This window comes from Vanessa tameamea, chromosome 4 (genome assembly GCF_037043105.1).
Source record: "Vanessa tameamea isolate UH-Manoa-2023 chromosome 4, ilVanTame1 primary haplotype, whole genome shotgun sequence".
NCBI lineage: Eukaryota > Metazoa > Arthropoda > Insecta > Lepidoptera > Nymphalidae > Vanessa > Vanessa tameamea.
In genome coordinates this window covers 6,313,859-6,339,986 of record NC_087312.1, presented here as the reverse complement: position 1 = coordinate 6,339,986, position 26,128 = coordinate 6,313,859, and the positions used below count along the sequence as shown (strand labels likewise).

Here is a 26,128-nt window from a genome sequence, read left to right as displayed (position 1 = left end):
CTATGCAGTTTCTTGTGATCATGTATGGGGCAATGGCGGACAGTCCTTCGCTATCCAGGATATCGAACGATTCATGGTATTGACGAATCGATAAGGATTGAGCGGGGAATATTCCAGAGCGATAGTTTGAGTCCATTGTGGTTTTGTTTAGCCTTGAACTCTCTAAGTACTCTGTTAGAGAGTTCAAGGTTAGGCTATTGTTTATGGAGAGGAGGTAAAGTAATATCCCACCTACTTTACATGGATGACTTAAAGCTCTTTGCACATTCAGGTTCACAACTAATGGAGTTACTAAAGGTAACAGAAACTTTTAGTAATTCTATTAGAATGGAATTTGGAGTTGACAAGTGCGCGGTTGTGCTTGTAGAGCGAGGAGAGATTATGGAATCTGACGGATTACAACTTTCAGATTCCATAAACTTTAGATCACTGTCCGCAAACAAATCATACAAATACTGCGGTGTGTCGGAAGCGTTAGGCATCAATGTGACCGACATGAAACAATCACTGCACTCATCTTTGTTCGTTTGAAAAAAGTACTCAAAAGTCTTTTGACGGGTGGCCATAAGGTTCGCGCCTTCAATGGTTGGGTCATGCCGGTCTTGATGTACTCTTTCAGCATACTCAAGTGGACTCAAAAAGCACTAGACGCCTTGGGTAGGATAGTCCGTGTCCTGTTGACTGCATATCGGATGCATCATCATCGGTCTTCGGTGATGTGATTGTATATCCCACGGAGATATGGTGGCCGTGGCTTTTTAAATGCCAAGACCCAACATAACCGTGAGGTATACAAACTCAGGGAGTATTTTCTCCACACTGACTTGGATATGCACCGAGATGTAGTTACAATGGACTAGGGGCTAACTCCGCTCTCCTTAGGCAAAGAGAACTGGCGCAAACCTGTAGTACTAAGTACTGAGAACCGCAAGGGGGTATGGAAGACCAAGGAGTTATACGGACGCTTCTATCGGGCCCTTCATGGACCCGATGTGGACTTTATGGCGTCCGTATCTTGGCTACGCTTCGGCAACCTATTCGGTGAAACCGAAGGTTTTGTCTGTGCAATTATGGACGAAGTTATCATGGATGGCAATATCAAGGGATGGCACTGTGGACATATGTCGGGCGTGTCACACTCCGGGCGAATCCCTTAGACATATTATTTCCGGTTGTTCTCGTCTTGCTAACGGAGAGTATTTGCACAGACATAATCAAGTGGCAAAGATTATCCATCAACAACTTGCACTTCGATACGGTCTTGTGGTATCAGAGGTACCATACTACAGGTATGTGCCCGACCCAGTTCTCGAGAATGGTCATATCACACTGTACTGGGACCGATCTATAATCACTGACAGGACTGTTGTCGCCAACAAGCCTGATATAGTGGTAGATCGGTCAGAGCGCCGCATGTTAATTGTTGACGTCACCATCCCTCATGACGAGAATCTCGTGAAAGCTGAGAAGAATAAGCAAATAAAATATCTTGACTTAGCTCACGAGGTTGTTTGCCGCCACTGGTTGGCCTCTGTATTTTATATTTTTAAATATATTTTGTATTTTATATTTAAAAATGTATTATACATGATTGAGAATAAATAATAATATATCGAACTCATTGAAGAACATTCATAAATATATTCATAAAAATATGTTAAATTCTCCATAATATTATTTATGGAGAACCACAAAAGACATAATATCTTAGTTCCCAATGTTGGTGGTGCATTGACGATGTAAAGAATGGTTTATAATTCGTTCATCGCCAAAGTCTATATCTATGGTGGTGACCACTTACCATCACGTGGCCCATTTGCCCGATCAGCTACCTATATCATAAAAAAGTCATAAAATATCCTTGAAAAAAAAAAGGCTCTATCTTCATGAACGAAATAAAAATGAATACGCTAACTGTACTTTTGCAAGCTATTAAGATTTTTTATGTAAGATATATTGTAGGTGCTTGGTGGTTTCATAATATTATACTAAATTATTAAAATTGCTATGAATGTTTACATAACGAAGGTGTATAATAATATAGTAAATAGTATATACTAAAATAGTAATAGAATAGTACCATATCTATTTAATCACCAATAAATTAGTCTAGTATTAAAAACTTATATATTAATATATGTAAATTTTAGTCATCCTATAATTATTGTCCTGATGAAAAAGTAAAATGTTTAATAATTTAAAAAAAAATAGAAATAAATTAATATATTATTTTTAAATTCATAAATAATAATATTTCTTTATAATTGGTAAAATATACTAGAATCTTAATGATTCATAATTGGGTGGGGAGCTATTTTTAATCTTTATCGATTGCACTAAAATAGATTTTTTTGTATTAATTCTTAAAAGTATTAAGATATGATTATTCTTTTATTAGGCTTTATCTTATATTTATTCTTCAAAGAGATTATTGATATAAATAGAGTTAGGATTTCGATAGTATGTATGTAGATTATGTCATAATGAAAACATGATATCATAATATGTAGATTAAAAATAGTAGCGTTTTTAATTCGTTTTTATTAACTGTTCGTTTTTTATCAAAATGATATTGTTGATAACCTTACCTTCGTACTCTGTGCAATGAAATTTACGGAAAAAATGCCCAAGATATGGATTACGGCTATTGACACTAAAGGACAATTTGCAAATTGTCACGAAACAAAGGTCAAAGGTCAAATAAATAAAAATTAAGTGCGATCCTTGGCCTTGACACTTATATCTTACTTACTCTTACTTTATATCTTTGAGTTTACTTAAATAAGCGCCATTTTACTATGTGAGAAACGGTATATTCTATTCTAATAATTTAGTATATTATTATAGTAGTGTCTACATCTGGTTTGATATTTTGTTTCATTAAATCAATGCCTCAAGGGAAGCTGTACCTATTCTAATACGCGCTGCATGCTTAATGCGTATCGATGTAATAGATTTTCAGTTAGACTTTACAAAAAAACAGCCCCAAATTTATTAGTATAGATTTATGCCAGTACTATAGGTCTATTTGAATCAGTGATGTTTTATTGGAATAAAATTATCCTGCAGCATAAACCTAAATTGAGCTTTTGAAACCATTCGAGTTTTATTTAATACATTTAGTCGTAGACATACAAAGTATTTTTAGTAGTGTGTATAGAATAAACATGAACTGTAATATAATATTTTGACATCGATTTGTATAAGGTTTTGTAATCATTTTCGATAACCTGTTAACGTTGTTTCGATGTCGAGATTACCATAGTATGATGATATCCTTGGCTAAAAGTACTAACATACCAACTTTTTTTAAAGGATTGTAAATACGCTTCTTTATCATCTTTAATCTTTTTAAGAGCATAGTTTGTCAGCGTGGGAATTTATTTTAGAACACACACATAGGTACTTTCCAATAATACACTTGCATTGTGCAGTGTATCGTACGCACCCCCTAGACAATTAGTTGCTTGTTTTCGTTGCAACGAATAAATTAAATTTTCATTGCGCGTTCATAACGTAGGATTTATAAAAATACATTTATTTATGAGTAATGTATTAGCTATAAGGATGTCACTCGCAAACACAATTATAAATTATTTGTTAGCATAGGGTGCGGTCAGAGTGCATTAAGATGCCTCATATACATTATGATTTTTATTGATTCTACTGCTCTCCTCTAACTAAATAATTATTTTCTGGATATTTTAAGGTTGGTAGGTATAACGAATTAAGGCGTTAAGACACATTAAATAATCACTTACTTAAATTTTATAAATAAAAATAATGGAGGTAAATATTAATCAGTTTTTTTTTAATTAACTAAAGACATAAATCTTCTTGGTTAAACAAGTCAATTAAAATTATTTTATATTACACAAAAATCAGGGGGGCGGCCCGCTGACGGTATCTGGTCATGAAAGGTACTAACTAAGTATAGCATCAGTACAAAATGGAATGTATATCAACCGTTTTTGCTTAGCACTATGCACTATTTTAATTAAGCATTTAAATAATTAGGAATTAAGCAGACGAACTAAACGACATGAGTTTGGGTATGAGTTGGTGTTTGTTTTAAATTTCGTATTAAGAGAAAAAAATAAGCAGGATAGTGCAAAAATTACATTACATTCAGGTTCATTCGGGTATTCACTATGTTCATCCTTATAATTTTGTACTTTTAATTCGACATTAGGGGAAAATAGTTACCCTTCGTACACTTTTCCGATTTTATTTTTTTAAGATGTGATTAATTGTCGTATTTACCTAGTTTATGTGCTTAAGTGTAACAAATATATTATAGTTTGTTACAAAAAAGTCCAAAATTCTTATGACAAAAGGTTAAAGGGTTATAGGCTTTTTTCTACAGAAAATAATTGTACGAATGTACCCCACGTATTGGTATGTTAGGGGTACGTTCGTACAGTAAATGCGGTAAATTCGTACGCCATGGGGTAGATTCATACAGGGTAATTAAAAAGTCAATTAAAATCGTTCAATTTTTATTAATTATTACAAAAATATTTATTTATCAAAGAACTAACTTAATAATATGTGACTTGACTAATAGTCGATAAATCTTGAAAAGTAAAAATTAACAATTGCATCCCACGGCACTCGCGCCCCACCCTTATGCTAACTTGTCTATGTGTGCGTAGACGATTCGCGAAATTATAAGACTCGGCTCGAAATAAAAACTGACGTGCTCCCACCTTGAGATCTGGGGAGGGACTGAAAATTTATTGACAGCGATGTCGAATAATAAGTCAAAACCGTCAAATGATTTTCTCCATACTAAAAAGTATGGACGACGAATGCCAAAAAGTAAGCAATATTTAAATAAAAATTACTACAATATTATGTGATATAATAGAAATTTAACACGGTGAACTTATTATTTACACTTTTGTGTCCCCATTTAACCAAAAATACATGTATAAACTAGCAGCTAAATAGCTTAAAAAACGTTAATAGAAAAGGTCGATTTCAGTGTTTGGAGTGATGTTGACGATGAATTTACTGAGTTATTTATACAAATTTTATAAATATCATGCGGTGAAACTTGAGATCTATCTATTAAGATACTGAATGTTTTTTTTCATCCATAATCAATGCTCCAGTTTTAAGATATTTCGAAAACAGTAAGCGCTATTTAGGCGTTCCGCAAGGACTGTCCTCTTAAGTGTAGAAATACTATATATATAACATTATTATATATGAAAATTGAAAGAAGAAGGTCAATCGTAACACATCAAGAATCCGGCTTGTTGTGTATACAATGCATGTCTCACTCTTCACTTCACTTCCGAAATGTGCATGTTTCCTTACACACTTTTCCTTTAATATTAGAGAACACGAGGTCAATTAAAACACATATGTTAATTTAACTGAATCGTATTAAAACGTCATGGTGAGGCTCTACCCATTATTTCATACTGGGTTTAGCTTATTTTTACCTTCGCTTTACGTTAAAATTGGTTAAATTTTACAGTTGTGGGTTTATAATTATAGCGTCACGCGATGTTTTTTTTAAAATGAATAAGATTATATATTATGTAAATTAATAAGGAAGAAATGTTTTTATACTGTAATTATTTCAGCTAAATCGTATACGTGAAGACTATTTAGGATGAGAATTTAAATAACAATGCATATGTAGAGGACGTGGTTATTGTTTTGTCGGCTATGTCTTTCAGTTTGGTTTCCACAGAGCTATTTCATTCAAATTGATGAGATCTATTTAGCTTCTTTGCAATAGAATGTATGTATGTAGTTAGCGATAATACAGTAACAAAAATATTATATCATTCATTCATTCATTCAGAGAGCTGTAAATGTCATTCATGCTGTAACGTTTAAAATAGAAAATACGTATTTATTTATTTGTTCTTTATTTAACTTCAATTAACAAAACGTATTATTTATATACAGATAATTACACAATGAATGGTCGGAATGTGCAAAGTTGTAGGAGGTGCAGTAGGCGGTCTTATCGCTACAGTAGGGATCTCTTCCAGGCAACCTTTGATCAGAGGACAAATTGTTAAATATATAGGATGGGCCACTATAAATAATATAACGGTGTACTATATAAATATACGAAATATATTAATTATTTAATCATCGATATGTTTTACCTATTTGTTGAATTGAAGAAAATGGAGTAAAGAAGAGGCAGAATGTGTGTGTCATACTCACGTTCTGCCTCTTTAACGCGAATATGGAGAAAATTTTCTTTTGAGATTTTGAGAAAGCAAGGAATATGTTCATTTTTTCAAATATTAAATTAATACATCATTTTGTAACCTGTCGAGTATAAATTCTTGATTTAATAAAGGGTTATACTTAATAAAAAGGGCAATTAAATTGCTTTGCATTCAATTAACTCTTGTCAGCATATCCGAGAATCGGTAGGAGTGACTGTACTGGCCTAACTTTAGTAGGAGTAGGCAGAAACTTGCTTAATATTGTAAGCGATCGGATGGCAGTAACTACTCCTCTCCTAAGTTTTTTAATTTTTTTCACTTTATTCATCAATATTACTGAAAGAAATCTGACGGAGTAATATCTAGATTTTTGATAATTGCGCATATCGATATATGGACACCATCGAAAAGAACAAAAGGCTGTTGTGTCCAGTCGAGACAAAAGTCCAGCAAAATAAGATTCTGACAGCCGATGACTACTAGACTTACTCCGTTGATCTATACATAGTAGATATATTTTTAAATTACAATAGTCAGAGATTTACTTCACCATACTATAAAGTATTGAATACTGCATATTTAATTTTAATGAAAAATGTACAAAATAATATAAGGAATCAGGCAATAATTTATTTTCAAAATCTTTATTACTCACTACTGAGAAACAAAATACGAATGCAATTCTTACTTGACTCGTTTATTAAGTGTTCCAGTTTACGAGAGAATATTATTCTTTGAAATATTTTAAAATATATATTTTGTATTACATTGTTTGTTAAAAAATATGAAATTTATTCTGAGAAAAATAAAAATGTCTCTCATTTTTAACATTTTATTGCGCGTCTATGTATTGCAAGGTATCTAGGGTATTATTTTCTCTAACAAAATCGGAGTGTTGCGGCACAGTGCATGTTTGCGGCTGAAAGAGATCTGTAACAAGGAAATAGGATATTTATTTAGGTAAACTGCAAACTACAATTTACATACAGAGTATTTTTAAGTACTATAATTTCAGAACATACTGTTTAATATTAACTTTAATTGAAATATATCGAGGGCAATAAGATTTTAACTATTATTATATTATGTGAAATCTCCATTTAAATCGACTGTAAAAATAATATTATTGCTAAAAAAACCGGTTAAATTTCTTAACGAAAGCTTAAGTTATAATTAAAACCCTTATAATATTGTCCAATACGCGTTATATTGGTATAAAACTCACCTTCTGGAACAACTTTCGCATCATTCGAAAGTAAAATGGGTCCCAAAACGGTCGTTAATATAGACCCTAATGTCGACGTTATTAGGATGGCAATAACAATCATATTCGCATGGTGTCTGGCAATCCACCTATCTTTCGTTGTGGTGCCTTCTGTCCACAATGAATCTGCGGCCACTCGGACTAACACAGCCTGTAAAAGTAACAATAATTTTATTTGTGACTTTCATTTCTTTTCTTTACATTTTATTTTAAAATTGCGAAAAGTATATAGACTAAACCTTTTGTACTTTTTTTATAATAAATATATTTATATTAAATATAACATTCAATAGATGTTTATAAAATATGAATGCGTTCAACTAATCAATGTAATATATGCTTAAATCCAGCGAAGCCATAACAGTGATTATGCAGAACTATTAACAAAAGTTCTTTTAAATATTGTCTTTTACTTTGTACTGTTTGTATTTATTCGGGCATTATATTCTTCGTTCTGACTTTGTTCTTAGTATTTATCCTCTTTAGCTCCAAGGATTCAAACGCAAGAATAAAGATAACAGTTTTATGAGTAATAAGCCTAGTCTTAATTTTGTAACACAGGTAGTAGTAGTGCTTAGACAAACGTTATTAAGTATACATATATATAAAAATAGTGGTTATTTTTCACTGACAAAATGGGCCTTTAGATATTGCCACTGTATAAATATTAACAATCCATCATCGCCAATGCGTCACCAAACAAGATGTTTATTGAAACTGCAGTTTCACTGGCTCATTTATCCTTCGAATCGGAAAACAACACAATATATTTAGAATTTCTTTATATTGATGTTTGCCAGTTGACTGTTTGATGAGTGGGTGGTACCAACATGTAAGTTTTTCTTTGTATAGGACACCTTGCGTTGCGGATTCAATTGAGTAGAAACTTTGTAAAGTTTTTATTGGCACTTATACTAGGGGTTTCTGGATTATTAGCGTTAAATATTTGGAGCACTAATCGTATTCGACTTTTATTCATTTATTTAAACAAATATAGATCAATATAGTAGTGTTTGTAAAAATGACGTACTTAATGCCTAAAAGTTTTTTTTACATCGGAAATACACGAGCACGGTACAACTATTAAGATAATATTGAAATAAAAATACACAGATAAATATTAATATAAATTATCAATTTCTTTCATTACAATGCATACCTAGAATAAATTTAAATATCATAAAAATATACATTTATTCAAAGAAATCTTTGTTAATGAAAATAATAATAATTCCAAAATGTTGGTATATAAGTTTCGAAACTTTATACTGTATGCCTTATTGAGGGAGCAGATGTTCTCAAAGTATCCACACAATGCAACATATTATCTGAATTTACAAACTCAAGCCCGTGTTTACTGGATATTAAATATACAATCATAAATTGTGATTAAAAACAAAAGAAAGAGGAATGGTTATAAATTGTTCGTATTTGTGACGTCATATTAAGATAAAATGTGCGCCATTTATGGAAACACTGTTGAGATATCGCAGGCGATAAAAATCTATGCAGTAACTTCGCGTCACTTCCCCATATCTGTAATTGATAACAAGCTAAATGTAGCCGAGTTTTTAAATGAATACAATAACAGTAATTAGGTTTAATAAAAACTTTTCTATACAATAAACTTTGATTATGATTAGATAAAAATTGTAAAGAATTGCTGGGTTTATTAGATAATCGCGATTGCAATTAAATTTAATACCAATTCTTATTAATTACTTCTTGAATTTTGCTTTCTGGATTTTTTTTATTAGAACACGTGCATCTTGAATATTCATCCGTATGAATCTATATTGATAATAAAATTATTACGTTGCAAGGCATTGTTTTTTATACGATAATATATCTTGAAATATTTTATATATAATTGGTGGTAAGGCTTTGTGCAGCTCGTCTGGGTACTGGCCACTTAATAATATTACTTATTGTTTTTATGTTCTAATCTAAAGGATGAGTGAACTACAGGCAAATTGGAAGTAATATCTTAGTTCCAGCGGTTTGTGGCACATAGGCTATGAAGGAATGGTGAATATTTCTTATATAATTTAGATCGCCTATTTTTTAGTCTACCTAATTTATTTTTGATTCACTCTAAGCCATGTATTTTTGTTTTTATTTTTAGCAAATATGATTTTAGATAGCATTGTTCCTTATCATAATTAATAACATATATGTAACTTTTTAAAATAATCAATTTAATTACATTTAATTATAGCATTCTATAAATAAATCGATTCGATAGTTGTGGATCGATTTAATCGAGTGTATTACTGATTGTTTGAGTCTCACAGATAAAATATGATAATGATCATAATCGTTTTCATTAAATACTTCCTAAAATTAAAAATATTTATTTAACGAATTGATAATATCACTGAATACATCACAATGATATTTAGTAAAAGATAAGATCACTTAATAACATGTATGTATATTTATACAGAGTTTATATTATTAAGCATCTGCAGATGTTTGAGAGGCAGCTCTTTCCCAAATTACTGGCATGCGGCTCGTAAGTAAATTAAATTGGAGACCACTGGCGAGTCCGAACTACTTATAAGTCGTTAACGAAAAGGCCGTTGGAGTGTTGTATTAGTATCGGTGATGTAAACAATTTATATTTCTTTGAAGCGAGCGGGCATATTTATCAAATGTAACTTTAGTTTAATGATTAATTACCATCGCGTGCAACAAATACTAAAACTCATAGACGCAGTTAAAATGCATCATATTTTTCTAAGGAAACTAAACCATGGGCGTCAAACGATCTATTTATAGTAATAAAGTTAATACATTTATAATGTGTGTTTATAAACTATAAATGATAAATTAATATACAAACAAAAGGCTTGTGTTAATATTTTTTTATATGTATTAAAATACCTCGACAATGGCTTTAGGTGTCCAAGTTATAGCGATAAAAATACTTTCTTTTACAGATAATCCATTAACGACTGCGACTAAGAAAGCGGTTAGCATTCTTATGATAAGAGCCGAAAAAATGCAGGCCACTATCAACCCGAAATCCTTCAGTGTTATTTCTGATACCTGTGGAATTAAAAGTTTTATTATACAAATGTATAAATAAATATAGATATAAAAAATATGTTTATTAGAGATTGGAATGAAGTCGTTTTTGTAATTTACTATGAATTCAATAACAGACACAATAAAATAGAGTAACAACGTTTGGGAATTATTAAAATGTTATTAAGAATCCTGTCCGAATTCAAAAATATGTTCAAATTATTCAATATAAAACCATATACAATAGAAAGAGATGCAAAGGTCACCCGGAGGAAGTATAATGCTTTTTCCTTAAGTGATTCTGTTGAAGTTCTGTCCGTTTACTGTAAGCCGTGAGAACTTTGTTCCAAAAATGATATACACTATATAAAATGTACAATACTATTTCCATTCTATCGTATATTAGACAATAAGCGTTTTTTATAATTAATAGAGAATCAAACGTTAGAAAAGTGAATCGCAAATAAAGATTGCTGGTTCAAACGTGTGCATGCACTACTGAATTATAATATTATGTGCTTCGATCTGCCACATGCACACTTAAAACAGCAGAGAAGAATAAGCATATAATAATAATAATATAACTTTATGCTCAAATCAATAGGAAGCCATAGACGAACAGCGGGAAAATTACTTTATTTTTTTAAATATATTAATCTAATCGTTGGTTTTAGTGTAATTAAACTTCAGTTACATAATTTGTTTCAGTCGGTAAATTATATATTATGCATATAAACGGGTTACCGACACAACGTCTGCGACAAATTAGTCTTTGTGCTATCTCTGACACAGTGTTTATTTAAAGCACTACGTAAATCAATTTTAGTATAATGTTCGTTTCACACTAGCGAAATGTGAGCGAGTGAATAAAATGACACTTCGTTCTTGGTGGGTGTGTGAGGTAAATCGTAAAAACAAAAAATATTTTTAGTATTTTTTTTTAATAATGATATTAACATTCATTAAAGGTGTGTTTTCTCTTTAACCTCTTAATCATTTCATTAATTTTTACTGAGATTTTTATTTAAAAACTTAAATAAGTTAAGATATTGATTATTATTGAAATAAAATTAGGTAACATTTCTTCTCTTTTTAACATTCTTCTGTAATCATAATAATGATATTCGATGTTTAATTCGATATACACTTTACTTCATTGAAACTGTTACGTTGAAAAACCGAAATCCCCATAAAAATTACAGATTTTTTGGTATTTAAGTGTTACTGCAAATTCTTGAAAAAATCTTTATAACTATGTGCTTTGCAAATGGCACATCGTTCGTTGCACGTTCGATACGATTGCACCAATCTGCCAATCATAAAGTCGCCCGTGTGAAATAGCCGTAAGCGGCGCAGTGCATCAACGTAACATAAACCAATTATGTATCTACGCGTTCGTAACATAATTATAATAGACTGTATTCATATATTCAATAATCTCATACTGAAAACTTTTCATAGAAGAGTTATAATACCTTTTTGTTTTATTATGGCTTAGTTTGGACTCTGTGATTTGTTTTATAACAGCTTTTTAATTGCGTCACTACTGTTTCGTATATCTTTATTTGTTTTAAATTTGAATGTGTAAGAATTAATTTAAATAAATACCTCTAAGAAGTAGCCACTAAGTGTGAATAGCATCGGTTCAAAAATTCTCCACAGTAATTTGTAAACTTCAGAGACGGGATTGTTGTTAATTGGCCAGTCGCGTCGCGCCCATCGTGTAGCTGCTGCCCCCGCGCAGACCATAATTGCAACGCCAGCTTCACATGAAAATATTTGATAATGAGTACATTAGGAAATACATAACAATGAATGAAATCTTGAAAAGGAAGCCCTTAAACACTTAACACTAATGTACTGAATAAGAGTGTTAAGCTGCAGACAAATTATTGGAATTATTTTAGATTTACAAAAAATCGTTGTATAATTTTTTTATCGAATCGATTTGTATATTTCGATGACGGAATATGACATTTGAGTTACTTATCCTCTTGAACAATCAAAGCTAAGGTTTAACTTATTTCACTAATTAATTATTTCGGTCTGAGAGTAAAGATGACAAATGTGTGTTATTTTTATTGAATTATTTTATAAAATTTATTTCGAGCTGGCGGTTAATAAATACGAAATAAAAAATGCATGTCTGTATTACAGATTACTATTCTAAGTATTAACGAGTTTATCTGATTATCTAGAATGGAGTTTTGTGGTGGATTATATCCGAATCCCCGTCCATAAAATAAGCCTTTGCATTGCATTTTACAAACTATTTAATACCTACATCATATATTTTTCATACATATTTACTGGATATTATAATTGTTATATTGTTCCATCGGATAAATGTTAATCCTCTCAACGTTCACGGCTGTTTTCAGAACAAAGCAGTTATTTCGAGTTTAATTAAAGGAACTTCAGGAATTAAATCGCATGAAACTCGCGCGCATAAAATAATACAGTTGATTGGGTGTAATTGAAATGAAGGCCGATTAAGGAATATTACAATTAGTGTTAAGAAGTAGCACACTTGTCCTAATTGTTATAATATTTAGATAATGTTACAAAAGGACGTACAGATTAATTAGATTACACCGTTTAATAATATAATTGAGAAAGTAATTGCGTCTGTCTGTTACGCTTCAACGTCTAAACTAATGAGCTGAATTTGGTGGAATTTGATGTGAAGCAAGCTTGAAACACAAGCAAAGATATAGCCTTGTTTATACCAAAAGCTACGAACGCCCCCAGTATACGGCCGAGGTGCGGGCAAAATCTAGTTATATTATAAATGACAACAAATTTCATTTTTTTCTATAAAAAGTTAGGTGGCATTTCTTTATTTCGGTTATTTTGTATAACAGTTACATATTTTTGGCATACTTCTTGCCAATTATTGGATGAATTATATTATTTTGAAATGTGAGTGGGTAAAGAACATCTCCGAGGTGTCACAAATGAAACGCCAGCGTTTTACGTTTATAACGAAATGTATAACGTCAAGTAGAGCCGAGCAACGACCTCACGAATATTACCAGAACTGTTACAGCCTGACACTCCTAATTATAATAACCTAACCTAAACTGAAATGTAAAAGTCGGGATATAAAGCGTAAACGAATTAATAAATTTTCAATATACAAATATATAAAAATCTTATACATCTACATCCAAAACATAATGTATATGAATGCAATGTTATAGATAATGATAATGATAGGGTAAGTACATGGTGTATTATAAGCAACTGGCTTATTCAAAAATCTGGCAAATCCTCGAAATATCCAAAGGTTAATGACATACTTTAATTGAAATTGCACGTTTGAGCAACACTGGATTACAAACCTTTTTATATAAAATTCAACATTATAAAAGTTACATAAAGAAAAAAACCGATGACTTAAAAATTAAAATGGTGTCGTAAAATGTGTAAATTTACTACGTATAAGCGAAATTAAATCCACATTGTACGAGGCGAGTTTTATGCACTAGGATTACATTTTATGTTATTTAATATTAATGATTTGAAAATATTATTGAGCGTACTAGGAAATTTGATACGTAAAATATATTTTGTTTTAAAATTTTAATAATCTGTTCATTTTTGGGTCTGGTAAAAAGGTAAAACTATTTCTCACAAACTATTCTGTTCAGAAGGTGGTCGTTTAGAAACTAGACACGTAGACTGTTCTCCGGACACCTGGATTCATCAAGGAAGGAAAATTAGGTTTTTGTCTGATATATAGTCTGGGTTTTGCAAATGTAACGTGTTGTTTACTCTTATGGAGTTGGTTAGCATAAAATGTTACGAATATTTTTTTCAAGATATGCTTAAGTGAAATTGACTATTTATTTTATATTTGTAAGAAAATATCAGAGAAAAATTGTTTTATATTTTTTTCTCGTTGGTTAAATCTGTTAAAAGATAAAAAAAAAACTTAAAACTTAAAAACAACAAATCACCAATTTTAGTATTTTTTGATCGAATTAAATAAATCTAAGATTATATCCAATTATGTATGTCGATGTTTAAATGACTAATATGATTAATATGATTTGTGAGAAAATTCCTCGGATTCACAATAATTTATATTAGTATCGTTGTAGTCATACAAACCTCTTGCTTTACCGTGTTGTACGTATTCCTAGACAATTGATTGTACTTAAAACAATAAGAGTTATACGTAGTTCAAGTACCTTCACTCATTTCTAAGTCTATGTTTTTGTCGATCCATATTCATTGCTTGTTAAGAAAACCGAAACTGAGAATAGTATTAAAGGAAAAATATAATAAATAAAATTACATTTAATTTTAAAATTTGTCATTAGCTCGTCCATAAAGTTGTGGATATTATATTATCTAGCAATTTAGCTCAATATTTTAGATTGTTTGTTTTAGCTCAAAATGCAAGCTATAAATATGGACTTTAGTGCTTATAACCACAATGAAGCGTTACTGCGTGAGACAGTGTTTATAGCTTTAAGCTATAAAGTACTATGGATATTATTTCAATAAAATTCTTTAAGTTCATTAAAAAGTGTTAGCTGTAGTAATTTTTGGAATAGTTTTTTTAATATGTCATTTATACAATTTGCAATACTTTAATTGTTCAACGGTCGCTTTGTTCCAACTTACATATACCGCCCCAACTGAGGTATCCTCCCGCGTACATGATAAAGATACCTCCAGCAAAAATATGAAGACTTCGAATTGCTGGTGCATAAAAATCACTGTGGTCGGGCAGAAAATCTGCCAACACTCCCCACGTGACACCTAAGCCGATGCCGATGAAAATTGCGAGCAGCGCCTGTCACAATAATGTAGCATAATTTAATATTTTAAAGAACAGCGTAATATTTTATGGTATTATTTATTTAAAAAAAAATGTCTGTAGGAAAGTTGGGAAACTTAATATTACTTATTTTCACGTGAAATAGTTTGTAAAATTTAATTCTGTTTTATGTTATATTTAATATAATTGGCTCCGTTTCTTTTAATTTAAATAAAAAAATTAAAATAGAATGGTAAATAGTTTGACTGGTTTATATTTATAAAATTTGGTAATAATAAAATTAATCTTAAACGCCGAATCCTAATGAATGTATCCATGTCTTAAATTTAGGTAAATAATTTAAAAAAAAAGATATATAAAGATAAAATGAATAGCTTCCGTAAACATGATTAATAAAAGTAAATAAAACTGTTAGTAAATGTGACGTACAATCATAAGTCTTTAAGTAAATATTTATCTTTTCTATTCGCTTTAATGATTACCATACTGAACACGATAATTGTAACATTATGCCGTGATTTACAGGACTATTAGGTAAATGCTTTTACAATTCATATCGAGACGTGATGGCGCAATGATTGACATACTATTATATCACATTGAAATGCTCGCGTTCGTCGTCGGTATAGTTGAAGATTAACAATGATTATTAAATTCTTACATAATATTTTTATAATTCGTTTGATTGAATTCATTTCATTTTAAATAATGTTTTTGCTGACTCATGATTGGCTGTCTGTTTGCTTGATAGGTTTCAGTACCGTTTACGATATATTTTAACTTTTAAAGGCTGATTGTATTGTAGGTAGGAACATAAAATATAGGAAAAATAGCTTTTTGATTTAATTTAATTTACGACGTCAGACGAGGATGACGAGAATTTTAATCGAGGTTGGTTTCACGAGATTGTATTAAACGCATTAAAGACTATCTGGCTACTGATAACATCCTATTACTACTTAGCCCATAAAGCCAGGCCAACGTCCAAAGTACTTAAGAGTATTAAAACTAAGAGCGATATTGAATATTACCTTAACTATGCGGTATATGGGCGGCGATTGAGAGAATATAGCGCTGTTGATAACTCCAAACATGCCCTCGGTAAAGGCTGTATCTAAACCACCGGCGTTCGCAACCAATAATGCTATTTGGTTCTTCACACCAAATCCCTTTGAACCGAGCGCTATGGTTGTAGGCACAACTACTGCTGGTGATACTGACGATAATATGGCTCCAAGGTGTATACCTAATTATAAATAAATATTTATGGGTAGATATCAAAAAAATCGAAATGCATAGAATACGTGAATTTTAGTGGGTTTTATGTGATAATACGTGATTGTGTGCATTTACAAATATTCCCGTTTTCGGTAGTGAAGGAAAACATGTTGAGGAAACCTGCATATATGGAATGAACTGTTTTAACGTTATTTATTACTATAATACTTATTCAATCAAATTTTAAACAAATTAATTTATGATACAATTTCAAGGTTAACATTAATATTCTTTATATCCCACTTACCCCAGTACCAAGGAAACCCGAAAAATACGTGCGTGAGAAACGCCGTCGTCAAACACTCGATTATCCAGGGTAGTGTTGCCAATGTGAAAACTTTTACCGAATTGTTTTTTATATATTTCCAGTTCCATGAAAGCGGACCCTTTGTTAAAATTATAACTGGATAAATTCGCCTGAAAAAAAAATTCATTAATTAGCGATAATTCAACTATAAATATTTTTAATTATATTAAATTTTTTATATTTATCGATGTAAATACTTCATGGCGACGTAATACTGCAAGACAGAAGCGAAACATCAGAAAAGACAAATTATGAACGTTACAAACACGTTCTATCCAATCTCAGCTTTGAAATTTGAAAGAGCTTTTATTTCAAAAATTCCTAGAAAAGGCTATTTTTTACTTTTAAATACGTAACAATTTCTTGCTGGTACATACAATTATTTCATTTGATTGTATGGAAGCCCCAAACGCAGCACCGAAATAATTATTTAATATGACTTTTATTTGGATCAAGCTACAAAACTTTAATGGGATTAACGATAGCGCACCAATGTTATGATCAAAGAGATCGTGATGCTATTTAAACATCTATAAAAGAAAACTTTTGTCTATAAATCTAAAAGTGTCGTAAAAAAATACCATATGTAACCGCATGTTTTTTGTTTATGACAATTCATAGACAAAAACATGCAAGTTGGTATTTTTTTACTTCTAATAAATAAATGCAACATTCTACAGATTATAAAGTATTTTATTAAACTAAATTATTATCCTACTTTAAGAATTATTAAAAATAATCATAATAAGTCCGACTTAGAATAATTAATCATTCACCATCGTAAGCAATCTGTTGGAAAATAATGTTCCGTATCAAGTTATCGACAAGCTGGCATTGCGACGTTACTGTTGAATGTGATCGATTTCGCTTACGGTAGACGTTCCCACAGAAAATAGCTAGCTGAGTTGGAGATATTGTAGTTCGCAAGTGTGCAAACACAGATGCTGTCTCTAAAGGAAAGGACCAATGGCTGAACGTATTTTATGCACGGGATTGTAAACACTACCCGACTGAACCTGAGAGACTTTTAACGGAAAAATCCTATAAGTTTTATTAACCCAGACATTGAGATTCTCGAGATCTGTAACCTTATAAGCTTGCCACTACATCAAAGAGGCAGCTACTACGTCACTAATGCCGCCCATCATCGTGCTTTGACGTTAACATTTGCCGCCCTGACATCGTCGCAGCAATATTGACACACCTTGACTTTAGTGCCTATCGTGATCTGCAAGGCGTGTGATATAGTCATAGATAGATTCTTCTTTATATGTTATCAAGTAAAATAAATAACAATCTATCTCTTATGTGATTTGCAATAATGTTTTAAAGAGACTCGCTACCTCACGCGTTTGCTTATCAGACTATATCCAATCATACTACATATTAAAATTAAACATGTTTTTTATGGTGTCACATTAAAATATAATATAACTAATCTCAAGTTTCTACTTCAAAAAATGTTCTTTATATAAAATAATGCTAATGTCAGAACGACTTAGTTGTAGCAATATAATGTTATCAACCGCGCAGGAGATACTCGTTTAATAGTGCACAAGCACGCACAAGCAAGTGAGAATAGTCGCAGAATCAATGGCTACATATGACTTTCCACTACAATACTACCTACTACCTATTTTCTAACATCAGGGTACCACCGAGATTTTTTCGGCCAGAATTTAATGCAATCTGGTACATATTCCTAGTTCCTACTATTACTTGTGATTGGTGGTCGAGATCGAGATTCGGTCTGGAAGACATTGTATATGATATAATACTATCTGGTGGCAACATTAACGTGTGTTCACTGTCACTATACGTTGTTGTACAATCGCTGTTTGATAGGCGGATAATTTATACGAACAAATTGATTTGTAGGAACTTGTATATGATTGTTAGTTTTGGATTCGAGTAGGTGTAATTCAGCATGGAAAATTGTCGTAGACGTTCGAACGATATTGTGTTATCGATGAACAAAAAAAAGAATTTAGTATACGAGCGATATTAGAAGCCTATCAGTCTAAATTGTAATTGATTAAAAGTCATATAGGAAAGACATTGCAGTGTATTTATGTAGTTTGTATCATATTCGGTGAATGTTTGTTGGTTAGTCAAAAACTTTTTTATAAATGTCATAAGTGGCATATTTAAATAATTTACCTTAGATGAAAATCAATACCATTTGCTGAAGGATTATCCAAAAAATTTTTAGGACTGAAGATCCGACCCAGAGCACCTACTAGAGTCATTCCAACAACAGGGTTAATTGTTGTATATCTTTCTAAGGTATGTCCGAAGACATATCCAATTACAATAAGAGCTATCATGGTAAAAATGTCTGATCCGGGTAATACGGTTTCCTTGAATACAAACCAAGATGTTGCCCATAGTAATACCGCTGAAACAAACGAAGCGACAATTACACGCTACATGTAAACATATAATAAAATTGGAGTGTCTGTTTGTAATATTAAAATAACCGCATTTTACTTAATGCATATGTATGTATACACGGTACATATACCTAAATAACATTTTTTACAATTTTTGTCTGTCTGTATGTTTGTTCCGGCTAATCGCTGGAACGGCTGGACCGATTTTGACGGGACTTTCACTGGCAGATAGCTGATGTAATAAGGAGTAACATAGGCTATAACAATAACCATTTTGTTCAATTCAAACGCTTACGAAGTCGCGGGCACCGCTTGTAATAAATATAAATAAACGTAATCATGAAGATTATATTATATTTTTATGTCCATTACGTAATGAATACTGGCTACCTTTGATTATCTTTGTCCAACATTAATAATAGTGCCTTACCATAATTCACATTTATAATCTTTTGAAAAAATCACATCAATACTATTATTGTGAGTTTCTATTACTTAATACTTTTTCTTTTAAATTAAATAATGCTTAAACATCTGATACATAATAGCATTTTTTATTATACCCGACTTTCTGCTGTGGAATTTTTTAAGTGTACCATCAGATAGAAAATCCAAGAGCCAAAAGCCAAAATTCACAAGTGTAATTCATCATTGAGATATATTCTACAAAAACATATACATATATATATTTACTAGTGGTAGTGCCCCACTGCATCATACCTTTGGGTTGCAGCCGAATGGGCCGGCACGGGGAAGTACCACTCTCTCACTCAAAATCGGCGTAAAGTGGTAGCTATGCTACCGCGTTTCGTCCGGTACGTGAGAGTCCCGGAGGCTCGCTCCTGCTCCTCCCCAAAACATAATGGTTGTGCAGAATTTGGTTTCATTACCCCAGGAGGGTACCATCAGCGACTGCGGTGGAGAATCCCTCTCTGGGCATGCTTGCTCCATGCTCAGGACGTACACCACCTGAGCAGGGATGCCCAGGCTGCCCTCCGAATTCTGGCAATTGGGGGGCAATGGGGGGGCAATTTTGTGCTCGCTATTGTTCGGGGCAAGCGGAGCAGGCATCATAAGGCAACCCCTACCACCCACACTGTGAACTTCTGCAACATAAGGGGACTCAACTCCAACTTGAACACCGTTCACTTTCACCTTGAGACGGCGAAGCCGGCCTTGCTCTTTCTTACCGAGACCCAGATATTCTCTCCTGCCGATACGACATTTCTTTCTTACCCCGGGTACAAATTGGAACATTCCTTTGTACCACGAGCTGGGGTGTGCGTTTACGTCAGAGATGATATCTGCTCTCGACGCCTCGGCAGCCTTGAAGGGCAGGACATATCGATTGTCTGGCTGCGTGTAGACTACGACGACCATCCGCGAATCTACGCGTGCCTTTATAGGTCCCATAGCGGTAATGCCGAAACCGACCGACTGGTTGAGCACGTCCAAGTGGCTACAGATTCCATGCTGCAGCAGATCCCATCCGCAGAGATAGTTATTCTTGGCGATTTTAATGCCCATGTCCGAAAATCCACAACAGCGCGATTTTTAATACACTTTCTGCCTCGCACAACCACTCTGTGGAACCAGCTTTCGCCGGCGGTTTTTCCGAACCGATACGACTTAGGAACCTTCAAGAAAAGAGCGTACTCTTTCCTGAAAGGCCGGCAACGCACCTGCAAGCCCCCCAGTGCTGCAGATGTCCATGGGCGGTGGTAGTCACTTTCCATCAGGTGAGCCTCCTGCTCGTTTGCCACCTCTAACATAAAAAAAAAAAAAAAAACCATGCCGAATGGCTTGGATCACGCACTACCGATCATGCGGGTAGATCTGTTCTCGACTTCGCTTTAGCATACGATTTGACACAACTGGTCACCTCGCCAACGCGAATACCGGACGTGGAGGATCATATACCTTCCCTGTTGGATCTTCTGCTGACTTCCCATCCGGATGGCTACCAGGTTATCGTCGATCCCCCTCTGGGCTCGTCGGACCACTGTCTCGTCCGGAGTAGTGCCGGTGGCGCGGTACTCACGACCTCGTTTCGTAGGCTGCCGCCGAGTGTGGCACTACAAGTCAGCAGATTGGGATGGGATGCGGTCCTTCTTTGTATCCTACCCATGGGGGCAGGTTTGTTTCTCGCCGGATGATCCGAGCGTTGTTGCTGACTCTGTCGCCGATGTGGTACTTCAGGGTATGGAGCTGTACATTCCGTATTCTGCGGTCCTCATCGGTGGCAAGTCCCAGCCCTGGTTTGGTCGTTTCTGCAAAACGGCTTCACGCCGAAAATGGTAACGCTTCCAAGACTGGGCTAACGCATCGGCGTCTCGTGATGTAAATACCAGCGTATTCAGAAAGGAATATAACTCTGCCTCTAGGTCCTTCAAAACCGTGATTGCTAAGGCGAAAACGGAGTACATTGGCAGAATTGGCAAGAGACTGGGGCGCTTCCCTTCAGGAACACGTGCGTTCTGGTCTCTCGCTAAGGCTGTCTTAGGGAATTTCTGTCAGCCCTCTTTCCCATCCTTGCACAGAGACGGTGAGTCATTGACCCATACAGCGAAGGAGAAAGCTGATCTTTTAGGTTCTCTCTTCGCGGCGAACTCGACTCTGGATGACCGAGGAAAGTCACCACCAACAATCCCGCAGTGTGATACCACGATGCCGGAGGTTAAATTCCAGCAAAGTGCAGTACGTAAAGCACTTCTTTCCTTGGATATTCATAAGTCGAGTGGACCGTATGGCATCCCCCCAATCGTGCTACGGACTTGTGCTCCCGAGTTGGCGGCGGCCTTAACGCGTCTTTTCCGGCAATCCTATGCATTCGGTGTCGTCCCGAACTCCTGGAAGACTGCTTTGGTGCATCCGATCCCTAAAAAGGCAACCGCTCAGATCCGTTCAATTATAGGCCTATAGCCATCACCTCCTTGTTCTCCAAGGTAATGGAGTCCATTATAAACTACCAACTCCTGCGGTACCTAGAGGAGTACCAGCTGATTAGCGACCGCCAGTACGGTTTCCGTCGGGGTCGCTTAGCCGGTGATCTTCTAGTTTACCTTACTTATAGATGGCCGGAAGCAGTTGAGAGCAAGGGCAAAATCGAGTCTTCGTTGAACAAAGTCTCGAACTGGGGTCGGCGAAACCTAGTTCATTTCAACCCCAAAAAGACAAGTTCGCGCGTTAACTGCTAAAAAAACACCATTTGTCGTATCTCCACGATTCGAAAACATTCCGTTAGCCGCCACAGCTAGTATCGGAATACTTGGCGCCGATAGTTCGAGCCTCGTTCAGTTCCGCGGTCAATTGGAAGGCAAAGCTAAATTGGCATCAAAAAAGCTCGATGTGCTCAGCAAGGCAAGACAGTATTTCACGTCGGCCCATCGTCTAAGACTATACAAGGCGCAAATTCGGCCTTACATGGAATACTGCTCTCACCTCTGGGCGGGTGCTCCCCAGTACCAGCTCCTTCCATTTGACCGTATCCAACGTAGAGCGGCTCGAATTATCGACGATCAAGCCCTTTCCGATCTGCTTGATCCTTTAGCTTTGCGTAGAGATGTTGGATCGCTCTGCATCTTCTACAGAATTTATCATGGGGAATGTTCCGAGGAATTGTTCGGATTAATCCCGGCTGCTGAATTTTACCTTCGGACATCTTGTCGAAATTCCAAATATCGCCCGCACCACCTAGAAGTCCGAAAATCCACAACAGCGCGATTTTTAAGACATTTTCTGCCTCGCACAACCACTCTGTGGAACCAGCTTTCGCCGGCGGTTTTTCCGAACCGATACGACTTGGGAACCTTCAAGAAAAGAGCGTACTCCTTCCTGAAAGGCCGGCAACGCACCTGCAAGCCCCCCGGTGTTGCAGATGTCCATGGGCGGTCACTTTCCATCAGGTGAGCCTCCTGCTCGTTTGCCACCTCTGACATAAAAAAAAATATATATATACAATAAACTTACCACATATAAATACTGATATGTATTGCTTAACTTCAGAAACCGAAGGTAACGTTGAGGACATTTTTTGTAGACAAGTATTTTTCCATTCATTTTTGTGTAATCGTTTTCTGAAAAAAAAAAAAAATTTCATTCGACCCACTTTTGGCGTGGAATCTACATGTTCTACAAATTCAATATGCTTATGGTAGCGGCAGACATTCGTGTAATAAAATATATTAAATGATAAAGTACTAATATATTCCTTGTTGTATATGTATTGTCTTTATTATAAACGTGGTTAAGATCAAATAAGCGCGAATAAAATTAAATTTATTGTAATTCGCGAATTGTTACACATTAATTCTATTGTTTGTAATGGTAGCGAGTGTAGCGCCAGCAGTTTGAATACCGGTAACCGGTTTCTTTATCGCGTCATTTAAAAAGATTAGAATTAACCGTTACGATATTAAAAATGTTTTAAATAAGCCTGGAATAATAATTCAAGGCTTATTAGCTCACCAAAGAGACCAAGGCTTATTAGCTCACCAAAGAGACCAAGGCTTATTAGCTCACCAAAGAGACCAAGGCTTATTAGCTCACCAAAGAGACCAAGGCTTATTAGCTCAAAAAAGAATCTTCCTAAGAAAAAGTAATATGTGGATATTAAAAATATAAAATTAATTATACTAATAACGAGGTAGACTTTGTTTGTGTTCTTCTTTAATTGGAGTAGCCAAGAGACGTGGAAACTTTACAGCGTGATCGTTTATAGTGTAATATGAGAGACATAGAATTTTTGATGCGATTGAATTTAAGGGAACATGATTTCAGCGTGATCAGAGAAAAAATAGAGGATTTGGGCGGTATTTTTGCAATATTCATAAATTTATATAATAACATATAAAAAAAAATCTGCACGGGATTCAATCATATTTTATTAATATGTCATTAAATTAATGTTAAGTTTTAAATGATTAAATTGGTTTTTTTTTTAATATAATTCGAGTAATTTCATGTTAAATTTTCTATTTATTCGTGTTAATGATATAATTTTTAATATACTTTTTCAATGTTGTTTACACCTTTAAAGAGGTATCAGTTTAAATGTTACCCACATCCGATATTAATTTTAAGTGCTTAGTGATAAGTTGACGGTGTAACTTTTTCAATAAATACATTATAATATCATGATTAAGCGAAATTTACAAATAAATTTAGGGTTCCAATGTTAAGCTTCTTAATGAAATTTAATAAACAAAACTTACTTCTACTGACAGATATTCCAAATATTGTCATTAAAAAAATTTGTACTTACTCACGTTTTGGAGTTCATTTCGAATGTGACAGTTAATCTATTTTTTTTTGTTTTGTTTATATCTAAAAATAAAACACGTAATACATTTATAAATGTTTTAATTATGTGTCTGATCAATTAAATTACACATTTGAAAAATAAAAGTATAGTTGTAATTAAATTAGAACTTACCAATTTCAGAGAATTCAGGAGCCATTTTATGCCCTTATGATTTTTTTGGTATATCGACGCAAAGATCGCGTCGTTTATCGGGAGTACGACATATTTTGTAAACAATCAGCAATTTCGTCTTCACTATACACCCGTGTGTTCTCAGTTACAGTGTCTTTCATAATACAAGTTCACGCATGCGCATTGCTCTCAATTGATGTAATAGAAAACACATTAATCACTGGACGTCGAATAATGAATAAGAATGTATACATCCATAACCTGATGTTTGAAAATAATTACTGAGTATTATTCAACAAAATCGTTAAATGTGAAACATATAATAAATGCTACATAACCACTGTTTCGTCTGTGCGTTTGTTTAAATTAAAACACTTTTATTAAACGGTACAATATTAGTAAAATGAAAATATTTAATAATTACGAGCACGTGTGAAGAGCGATTGTACACGAGTAGATTACTGATCCATGTTTGTGCAACCGACTTGGCGCAAATTCAATAGGATTTTTATTTTTAGTTTTTCGTGTCGCTAAACCTTGTAATTATTGTTTGAAATAATGTCTCGTGTCGAGCAAGGTATTATGCAATCGGATACGTAATTGATGCATTGCGAAGCGTAAGCAAATTTATTACAAGCGTGTGTATCAAACGAAAAATAAATAGCGTCATGAGGGTCTAAAAGCTATTTTCTACACAAAACAAGCTATTAACCGACAACGTTCCACATTGATGGGTACTTCTTTGCATCGTATTAAAAAGACACGTAGCCTTATGCTGAGTAACGTGCAATCGTGGACATTATGTGTTCTCTTAAAAGAAAGTCATTCTGCTAGTAAACAATAACGTACGGTCGGAAGCGTTTTGCACGCGAGACCGGCTCTAGCTAAGTTGGCAAACTGTAGGTCTTTAAAGCGTGGGCAATTTTCTGTATAACAGTTACCGGATACTGGCTGCTCATTAACTATGAACGCCGTCATCAAGACGCTTCTTCAGTAGAAAAAACCACATTTAACAGAAGCACTCTCCACGAATAAATGCTCTAGCGAGGTGCTTTTGAGCGGACACGGCTACAAAGTGCATATAAATTGTGCTGCGAAATTGAAGCGGAAGATATAAAAGGAACTCTATAGTACACTTTTGAATGACAAGCTGAGGGCAACCCGCGTTGAAATCCACGGGCTCTATGAAAGAGCTCAGAAAAAGGTGTACTTGAAAACGGGAACGCATTATTGTTCAAAAGATTTCTATTACCAGTTACGATTTCTATGCAAGACATTCTACAGAAATTTAAATGGGTTTTAGTTGCAACGTGTAATGCTTAACAGATACCATATTTTCATAGATTCAAATGTGTTTAAGGCGTAGCTTATATTTAAATAAACAAATATAAAGATATTTTAATTTTATACATTTAAGTGTATTTATT

The 26,128-nt window shown here is 33.8% G+C and overlaps 1 protein-coding gene across 3 annotated transcripts; it reads right to left on the bottom strand.

Annotated features, from left to right (window-relative positions):
- Window positions 1-7,021: 7,021 nt before the first annotated feature.
- Window positions 7,022-25,176, bottom strand: LOC113394528 (sodium/hydrogen exchanger 9B2-like). 3 transcript variants are annotated; one of them, XM_026631872.2, is made up of 11 exons: window positions 24,702-25,176; window positions 24,535-24,592; window positions 23,237-23,343; window positions 19,035-19,272; window positions 16,815-16,984; window positions 16,321-16,535; window positions 15,133-15,304; window positions 12,106-12,260; window positions 10,354-10,518; window positions 7,429-7,618; window positions 7,022-7,133 (listed from the first exon to the last, which is right to left on the bottom strand). In XM_026631872.2, the coding sequence occupies exons 1-11, from the start codon at window positions 24,724-24,726 to the stop codon at window positions 7,036-7,038; spliced, it is 1,593 nt and encodes a 530-aa protein (XP_026487657.2). In that variant the 5' UTR covers window positions 24,727-25,176; the 3' UTR covers window positions 7,022-7,035. The 3 variants fall into 3 exon arrangements, with proteins under 3 accessions (XP_026487657.2, XP_026487658.1, XP_026487659.1); XM_026631873.2 differs by having other exon boundaries at window positions 24,531-24,592; window positions 24,702-25,173; XM_026631874.2 differs by lacking the exon at window positions 24,535-24,592 and having other exon boundaries at window positions 24,702-25,173.
- Window positions 25,177-26,128: the final 952 nt, after the last annotated feature.